This window comes from Syzygium oleosum, unplaced genomic scaffold (assembly GCF_021117445.2).
Source record: "Syzygium oleosum isolate NSW1041296 unplaced genomic scaffold, Sole_v2.1 Sole_v2.14, whole genome shotgun sequence".
Classification (NCBI taxonomy): domain Eukaryota; kingdom Viridiplantae; phylum Streptophyta; class Magnoliopsida; order Myrtales; family Myrtaceae; genus Syzygium; species Syzygium oleosum.
This window is the reverse complement of record NW_026607498.1, coordinates 9,514,752-9,524,814: the sequence shown is the minus strand read 5'-3', so window position 1 is coordinate 9,524,814 and position 10,063 is coordinate 9,514,752. Positions and strand designations below refer to the sequence as shown.

At 41.1% G+C, this 10,063-nt stretch overlaps 1 protein-coding gene across 1 annotated transcript; it reads right to left on the bottom strand.

The window, feature by feature from the left end:
• Positions 1 to 1,012: 1,012 nt before the first annotated feature.
• LOC130139988 (L-type lectin-domain containing receptor kinase IX.1-like) lies at positions 1,013 to 2,468 on the bottom strand. The gene has a single exon (XM_056318100.1). It carries the CDS (start codon positions 2,438 to 2,440, stop codon positions 1,103 to 1,105), a length of 1,338 nt encoding a protein of 445 aa, XP_056174075.1. The 5' UTR covers positions 2,441 to 2,468; the 3' UTR covers positions 1,013 to 1,102.
• Positions 2,469 to 10,063: the final 7,595 nt, after the last annotated feature.

The following is a 10,063-nucleotide window of genomic DNA, read 5'->3' as shown; positions in this document are numbered from 1 at the left end:
TGTCGGAACATTTTCATTGATGTCGAAAATATTATCCGCTCATTTACTTTTGTAAGCGATATAAGAGATTAATTTTCCAAATCATTCATTTTCTGTGAAATAAACAAAGCCTTATTCCAGCTTATTTACAGAAAATGATCATCACAGACAAACAAACCACCATATCCTCAAGTGTAGAATTGTCCTTACTTCATACTGCCTTTCTTCTTTTAAATTTCCACAAAACCAAAGTTTCATGCGTTCATATGTTCAGGTGCTGGTGATTTATACTATCCACTCTATCAATTTGCTGATTCAGAATTCACACAAACAGGACAGCCTCCACCTACGTATCATTCTGTATTGAAAAAAATCAGTGCAACGGCTAGCCGTGGCTGCCATTTCCAGCCGCCCCCTACGCTCCCTCTCGCCAAGCGCCTCTGTCGACTCGCTCTTCACCAGCACAGGCAGCGGCAGGCCAAGCGGGATGGGCTTTGGGCCCGATGACCCTGGTCTCCCGCTTCTTGGAATTTAGGCCAGTCTCGATTTTTGCTGACTTGGATATTCCACGACACGAGTTTTAGGTGACCAGAGGATCCAGAATCATCAAACATCGCTATACTAGTCAGCTTCGTTATCCACGAGTTACCCTTAAAGCCATTTTCGTAAATTGATTCACGATGGCAAACAAATTGATTTTTAGAAGGAGAGGATGAAACTAGCATATTACTTTAGGTACTTGCAGTAGTTTTCCTTAAAAGTGACAAACTATGATTATACATCTATATAATGGAAAAGTTATGATTAGATATTTAAATGAGTGGACTTTGAAAAGATAAGAAGAAAGACATGATAGTGACTCAATGATGTCTATTTTTATTTTGTTGGAAATAGAGGTCATTATCAAAAAGCTGTTGTACCGTCTTTCTCATTTATTATTGAGCGTACGGTAGTTAAAATATTTATTTAGATTAAATCATGTCAAATAGTGTCATTTCAAAAAGGATCTTGAGTTGCAATTGGAATTTTACGCTTACGAACAAAATGAAGTGCGCTACCAAAATTAGCAATTACCAAAATGAGATATTAAGCCAAATGTATTTAGACAAGACGTTTGGGTCAATTATATGTCGAAACTTGGCATCTTCGAGGAGAGTTTGCGAGGCTCTAACGTCAAGTTCAAAACGACCATTGCCTCTTCAATCAAAGGCCGAGACCTAGCAAAGGGATGAGCACAACACAGCCCCACAATCATCAAGGCCTCCGCCTGTTTTTTGTTGAAATCCTTCCCGAGCCTCTCGTCCACCGGAAGGTGAAGATTCCAAAACCGGCGCCCCCACCAGCTCCTGCATCCACTACGCTTCCAAACCCACAGAACAAGGCAGCCTTGTTCTGCTAGTTTCAAGTCGGGGGCTTTTCTCCCACATAATATTTCCAATAGGACGACTCCGAAACTGTAGATGTCAGATTCCTTACTTGCCTTACCCGTTCGAAAGTATTCCGGAGCCAAGTAACCCAGTGTTCCTTTCACTTGGGTTGTGCTTGGGACTCTGGTGTGGTCAACTAGCTTAGCCAAGCCGAAATCTCCCAATTTGGCCTCGAACTTTTCATCGAGCATGACGTTGTCGGATTTGATATCCTTGTGGATTATGCATTGACGAAATTGTTTGTGCAGGTAATGCAGCGCCTTGGCTAATCCCAGAGCGATGTTGTACCTCCTTTCCCATGTCAACAAGGGTTTGTCTTCAAACAGGTGATCCGCCAAGCTACCTTGTTTCATGAATTTGTAAACCAGGATGAATTTATTCGCCTCGTGACAATAGCCTTTAAGTTTCACCAAGTGTATGTGCCCAAGTTGGCTCAACGATTTCACCTTGGATATATACTCCTCTCTCCCTTGGCGTGAACCATATCTTATTTTCTTCACAGCGACCGGTGTGCAATCTTCTCCTATGTACCCTTTGTACACGATCCCGAAGCCTCCTCGTCCCAATTTCAGGCCACTTGCAAAGGAATTGGTCGCGCCGCTCAACTCTCTATAGGAGTACTTCTTGGGCACACCCAGGTTTGTCAACTCTTCCTCTTCTTTATATTTTTTTTGGGTCAGATCCAACTCGTCCTTTAATTTCCCTTCTTCTCCACCTCTCTTGGTCTCGGTTTTGTTCTCTTCGGTGGTCTTAGGTGCATTCTTTCCCTCTGGCATATCATTGCTCCGGTATGGACGGGCAACTTTTAAACGTACACAAGCAACATTATCGCCAAAACCTCCTCCTCCCAGAATCCTGTCATGTGCAAAAGAATCGGTAGCGATCATCGACTCTTCATAGGAGAACTTCTTCGGTCCACTCAACTTTTCAATCTCTTCGATTAATTTCGCGCAATGACCGCCTTCTTCTCCACCTCTCTCGGTCTTGGTTTTGTTCTCTTTGGTGGTCTTAGGTGCATTATTTCCCTCTGGCATATCATTGCTCTGATATGGACGGGCAACTTTTGACCGTAACTGTTTACACCAAAATCGGCATGGATGTCAAGTCGGTTTAATGTCAAAATCCGACGAACAATGGAGCTCAGTCGTTTGCCGAAGTACGTTTGGATAAAAATTCGGGAATGTAGTAAGCGTGAATGGCACCATGTCTCGAATTCTGTGATTGGAGAGAATCGGTAATTTTACCGAAACATGAAAAGTTTACATTTCGGGAAATGTTGAAGCTACCGAAAATCGGCAAGATCACAACCCAGCCACGTGAATCGTGACAACAGGAAGTTATGAGCAAAAAGCGGAGATAGTGAACACGAGCAGATCGTGGGAGATTATTTATCCAAATTGGAAGTCATCCTAGCAGTTGATATCAAGTTTTGGTGGACAATGAAATTGGAAAACGTGGGTAGATAAGGCGCTTATTGAAAGCGCCAAGATTCAAAGTTCGAAAAAAGAAGTAACCGCCAAGCGATTCTACGGATAGGAGGAGATATAAATACTCAGAAGAAAGAAGAAAAGAGAAGGCGACAAGAATGCAAAAACACTCAAGCTTATATGCACTTTAGTTTCCTCTGCACTTTTACTTCCTGCGTTTACAGCTTCCTGTAGCTTTAGTTAACCTTCAAGTCGTTTACAGCTTTCATAGGAGTATTGTAACATAGTTAAAAACCGTGTTGATCTCAGATCCATTTTCAATCCACTCAATTTCTACCCGTAACTGATGTGATAAAGCCCATGGTGATCAATGCTATAAATGAGGTAATATCGCGTCCCAGTTCATCTTCTCAAGTTTCACCCTTTTATGCAAATCCTCCTGGGACAACATCATTCCCACCAACATCGGGACTTCCTCATGTTGGATATAATGGTAATGGGGGATCAAATTCTCAACCTCCTGTTAGAATTATACTAAGGCCAGAGAATCCTACCCCTATAAATCTTGTGAATGGTGTGAGTGCTTATAATTTCCCTCAAAATGCCTCAAATGAGATTAATTTGATTAATTCCATGGCCACAAATGCACCATCAGTGATGAATGTACCTCCACCAGTGAATATGCCTAATGTTGACCGTATCAGACCACCTGCGCCTCAACCATATCTTCATGTGATAGAAAATCCTCTTTATAGACCACCACTACCCGGTAATTTCAACGTGGAGCAGCAAGGGGTGAATCGACCTCAACAGTTCGATCTTAGAGGTCAAGATCCTTGGTTAGGCCAGCAAAATTTAAGGCCATGGAACCCGAGATAGAGTTGCGGGGTGGTAATGCAACAATTGGGAGCGAGAGAGAGGAATGCCAAGGCCGGTGTATAGAAACCACATCCCGATTGGGTTGACAATATACCATATCCGAGGGGTTTCAAGATGCCAGATTTTGCTGTATTTACAGGAGAAGAACATCAGTCAACTGTGGAACATATGGGTCGATTCTTAGCATAATGTGGAGAAGCTGGAACTAATGAGTATTTAAGGTTAAGGTTGTTCCCACTGTCTTTGTCAAAAACAGCTTTCACTTGGTATACGAATTTGCATGCGAATTCTATTCAGACATGGACGGAGATGGAAAGGCAGTTCCATTCTCAATTTTACCGAACGGTACCAGAGGTAACGGTAGCCGATTTGGCCAGGATGTATCAATATGGTACCGAAACGGTAGATCAGTTTATTGCACGTTTCAAGAAATCCAGGAACCGATGTTTAACATCACTTACTGAAAAGGAGTTCACGGATTTGGCTTTTAATGGCTTAAGGTTCAACCTTAAAGAAAGATTTGAAGGACAAGCATTTGACGATTTCTTTCAGTTGAACGCACGGGTTTCCAAATACGAACACTTGTTGAAGGAGAAAGACAAGAAGCCGAATAAGGACAATCGGCATATAGTGGCATTTGCTGAAAATACCGAACAAGGTGATATAGCCGAAGAGAAGAATGAAATAGCCGTAGCAACTATGGTGCTTGAGAAACCATATGTGTGCCCAGCACTAAAGCCAGCCAGGATGAGAGATGCATCCAAGTTCAAGGCTAAGGAGACAAATAGCTACTCCTTTGACATCTACAAGTTGGATGAAATATTTGACCTGTTGTTGAAGGATGGAGTGATCAAGTTATCTAAGGGGCAAATAATTCCACCAAAGGAAGAAATGACAGATAAGAGGTATTGCAAGTGGCATCACTCTACAACTCATGATACAGTGAATTGCATTGTATTTAGAAAGACTATTCAAGAGGCAATTCGCCAAGACAAAATTAAGTTTGCTGAAGACAAAGGCAAGGCCCCAATGGAAGTGGACACAGACCCTTTCCCGAACATGATTAGTATGGTTAACATACGAGATATGACAGGCGGCGATAACAAGCAACTTTGCACTCGTTGTCACCAAGAGCTAATTCGTCAGGATCGGGAAATACCCAAGTTTCAATACATGAGAGGAACAAGGGGGAGATATCGATCAGAATCGTTTGTCCGCAGAATAGGTAGACCACAGGTAAAATCTGAGATTGTTGCTACCGAAAATCATACGGTACAAACTAGAGATCAGGAAGTTCAATCAAGACAAACAGAGCATGTTCCCGAAAGGAAAGATGTTAGTCGTATATATGAGAGGAAGGAATATCACCATGATTCATCGCAACCAGCTTTCCAACTTCGGGAATCGACTACTCAGGTCCATGAAGAAAAAGAAACATTACCCAGGCCTGCAAAGAAAAAGAATTTATGGCAACGATATAAAGAAGGTGATCCTAAAGTCGGATTGCTTGGAGAACCTAGTGGGAAGTTTGACTATGTGGTCTATTACGGAGATACGGATGACTATATACCTTCGTCATTACCAATTGTGCCGACTGGCTGGGGAGAAGAGTTTGATGATCCACCACCATCAAATTCCCAGGAAATCCACAAGCGAAAAACAGTTAAGGTACCACACAATCCTCCCGAAAGAAAATGGTCAACAGTTAAATCGCTAGGACAAGCGTCTTACAGAACCATCAAGAGGCGTTTTCAGCGGATGAAAAACAAGCAAAGGAATTTCCAAAATAGCCGAGCTAAAAGTACAGCGAAGCATGATTCACCTTTCACATCTGTCGGTAAGAAAGGTAATTGGGTCTGGAAGAGAAACCCTGATAAAAAAGATCAGATTAAATCAGAACCAAGGGATTCGGGAAATAGCTCTCGAGTTGAAATGAGAAAAGAAGAAGTTTCACAAGCTCCTCAGATAGTTAATTTTGGGCAGTTCACTGTAGCCCTCAACCCAAGACATCAAGGAAAGCTAGGGCAAAATAACTTGGGTCCTAAATGGTCACGAGGAAATGACAGGAGTTACCGAATTGGCTACCCCAAAATGTCAAAGAAATATGATCATCCATTATGGATAAACATGATCCATGCTAAACTTCTAGCGGAGCATGGAACTAATTTGGCAGTGGAAGAAGATACCGAACACATTTCGAAAAAGGAGATAGCCATGGCAGAATTCCAGTTTCCCGACAAGGAAGCCATTAAGTTTGATAAGGTACCTTCTGAAAAAGCAAAGCATCTAAGATCCTTGGTTATTTCAGGGAAGGTCAATGGTAGGTTTGTCGGTAAAACTTTCGTAGATGCCGGAGCCACTTTGAACCTCGTATCTTACAAGTACTTCAAGAAATTAGGGAAGGATGATGATGACATTATCTCTTCCAATGTTCAGTTGGCTGATTTTCTTGGGGAAGTTACCGAAGTCAAGGGGGCAATAGTGCTGGACTTGATTATAGGGTCCAAGTCGTCCAAAACGACTTTCTTTGTGATAGAGTCTGATGGTTCATATAATCTGCTGCTCGGAAGAGATTGGATATACTCTAATCAGTGCGTACCTTCAACTTTGCATCAAGTCTTGGCATTCTGGAATGGCGATAAAGTGGAATATGTTGAGGCAGATTCGGGATATGCTTCAATCGGGTGGACTGACATTTGCCGAAAATATCGAGACTGTGCACATGAATGTTATGCTGTTGAAACACCAGGGATAGATCCACAGTCCCTTGCTTATTGCCGCTTCGGGGATGTCAAAGCTGAATGGATCCCTAAGTCAAGCTTGGCATTGGAAGAATTACATATTCTATATGGAAAGCGAGTCAGTATTGCAAGAAGTTTATGAAAGGTACTTTACACATTTGGCAGAAATGGCGCATCAAAAGGTTGAAGCCTCAGATTGTATAGATGAATGGGAAGACCCATTAGTCAAAGAAGACAGGACAATGGAGGCTCAAGTAACATTGTTAGAAGTTAATATAGGGGAGCCTGGTTGTTTCCGCCCGATATATGTAAGTGCTTTTTTACAAGGGGGCATGAGAGAAAAGTTGGTTAATCTAATCAAAAAGTATAAGGATTGTTTTGCATGGGACTATAATGAAATGCTTGGTTTGTCAAGAGATATTGTAGAACATCGCCTTCCAATCAAGAAAGGATTTCGTCCACATAAGCAGCTAGCAAGGAGGTTTGCTCCGGATGTGGTGGATAAAGTCAAGGAGGAAATAGAAAGGCTGCTGAAAGCAAGATTTATTGAAACAACCAGGTATGTAGAGTGGCTTTCAAATATTGTCCCTGTGAAAAAGAAGAATGGGAAGCTGAGAGTTTGTATTGACTTTTGGGATCTGAATAATGCCACTCCAAAGGATGAATACCAAATGCCTATGGCAGATATGTTAGTAGACTCAGCATCGGGAAATGAGATGTTATCCCTGATGGATGGTCATTCGGGTTATAACCAAATATTTATCGCTAAGGAAGATGTCCCGAAGACAGCATTTAGATGTCCTGGTGCAATCGGGACTTTTTAGTGGGTGGTTATGCCTTTTGGACTAAAGAATGCAGGAGCTACGTACCAACGGGCAATGAATTTGATTTTTCATGATATGATTGGTAAATTCTTAGAAGTTTATATTGATGACGTGGTGGTTAAATCAGCCCAAGAAGATCATCTGGATTATCTCGAGCGAGCGTTTATTAGAACGAGGAAATACAAATTGAAGATGAATCCAGCCAAGTGTGCCTTCGGAATACAAGCAGGAAATTTCTTGGGATTTTTGGTCAATCAGAGGGGAATTGAAGTTGACAGGAACAAAACAAAAGCTATCATGGAGCTCTCTCATCCTACGTCAAAGAGACAATTGCAGATGGTGATCGGGAAAATAAACTTTCTAAGAAGATTCATTGCCAATTTGTCTGATAAAATGGAGCCGATGACGCAGCTTTTGCGTCTCAAAAAGCAAGATGAATTTATATGGGAAGAAAAACAACAGAAGGCATTTGATTCGATCAAAGCTTATCTAATGAATCCGCCTGTATTAATGCCGCCAAAAGCAAGCAAACCACTGAAATTGTACTTATCAGCTACCGATATAACTATCGGGAGTATGTTGGCTCAAGAAAATGAGAATGGGAAAGAACAAGCGGTATATTATTTGAGCAGGGTGTTAACTGATGTAGAAAAAAGATATACCGCAATTGAAAAATTATGTCTATCTTTATACTTTGCTTGTATGAAGTTAAGGCATTATTTGCTGCCAACTATAGTACATGTGATCAGTAAGACTGATATAATAAAATATATGCTATCCCGACCTGTTATAAAAGGGCGTATAGCAAAGTGGGCCTTTATCTTGTCCGAGTTTGATTTGACATATGTACCGATCAAAGCAGTAAAAGGCCAAGCCATTGTTGATTTTCTTACCGAATATCCATGTTTACAAATGGAAGAAAATGAGCAAAGTCTCAGTCAAGTTCTACCATGGACTATGTATTTTGATGGATCGCGTGCTAAGAGCATGGCTGGAGCTGGATTGGTAATAATTTCTCCCGACGGGAAACTTACAAGAAACACATGAAGGCGTATGTGGAGCTCATCAAGCAGGAATCAAGATGAGATGGCTGTTAAAAAGGTATGGATATTTTTGGCCAGCAATGATGCAGGATTGTATCAATTATGCCAAAGCATGTCTTTCATGTCAAAAACATGGACCGTTGCAACATGTACCTGCTATGGAGCTCCATTCTGTTATAAAGCCATGGCCATTTAAAGGATGGGCAATGGATATAATTGGTAAGATCTACCCACCCTCTTCTCATAAGCACAGTTACATTTTGTTAGCCACGGATTATTTTACGAAGTGGGTGGAGGCCATTCCATACAAGAGTATAACACAAAAGACCGTGATCAAATTTATGGAGGAAAATATAATTCATCGATTCGGCTTGCCTGAATCAATTACTGCCGATCAAGGTACAGTGTTCATTGGAAGTGAAGTAAAGGAATTTGCATGATCAAGAGGAATCAAAATGATTTATTCCACACCGTACTATCCTCAAGCAAATGGACAAGCTGAGGCTACTAACAAGGTTGTTATTGGTCTTATCAAGAAACATCTAGAAGAAAATCCAAGGGAATGAGATACTTTATTGTCAATAGTATTGTGGGCATACCGAACGTCACGAAGATCAAGTACAGGTATCAGCCCTTATATGCTTACATATGGACAAGAGGCGGTTTTACCGAGTGGAAATAACGAGTGCAATCTTTAAGAGTCCAATTACAGTGAAATGTTGCCGAAGATTATAAAGATTGGATGCATATAAATCTGGATGAACTAGATGAGGTTCGTGCGGCTTCTTTGGATCAATTGATTGCACAAAAGAGAAGAGTAGCCAGAGCTTTTAACAAAAGAGTTAAAGTTAAGCAGTTTGTGGTGGGGGATCTAGTATGGAAAGCAATATTGCCTTTTAATCTCCAAAATAGAGAATTCGGTAAATGGTCATCAAATTGGGAAGGACCCTATTTAGTTACCGAAGTGCTGAATGGGAATGCATACAGGTTGATGGATGTCAATGGAAAAGAACTATCACGTTCTATAAATGGGAAATTCCTAAAGAAATATCATCCATCAATCTGGGAAACATAAGGAGATTTATTCATCCACTAGAAGTCAAAATACGTTCTGATCTTAGTTACAAAGATTTGCATATCCTTAACAAGTTTGAGATTTTGGGCTACAAGATTAGAATGTAAGGCAAGATTCGGGTGAAGTTCAGAAAGTTGTTCTTCAAGATACTTCATGTGATGAGAATGGAAGCGAACAACTTCAAACTTTTCCCAAGCTTCTCGAAGCAACTGCCTGTACCTGTTTGAAGAAACTTCAACCATGGATCTAACTCGAGAGATTTCATCTCTGATCACTCTCTGTTCTACACAATGATGATTCAAAAAGAAAGTAAGGAGTCGACGTGCCATCTCAACGTCATCTTTAGCCTGAGTACAAGACTCCTGGGTTTTGAGCATATTCAGCCTTAGAATCTTGCAATCGTGAAAACTCCTTTTCAATATAAAGTTGAAGAGCATCAGCTTCCACAACAACAGGTTCCAAATTCCAAATCTCCCTCACATTATGTTTGAATGCATCAAAGTTATCAGGGAATAAAGAACATAGCTCCCAGACCAGATCCAGAAAGGTAGAATCTGCAGACAGAAATACTTTGGATCTGAAGAAGTCTGTCAGGTTGGTAACTTCTACCTTATGATTGTTGTTCAATAATAAAGCATGGTGTCCTTGGGACAGCAGTTCGTGTAATC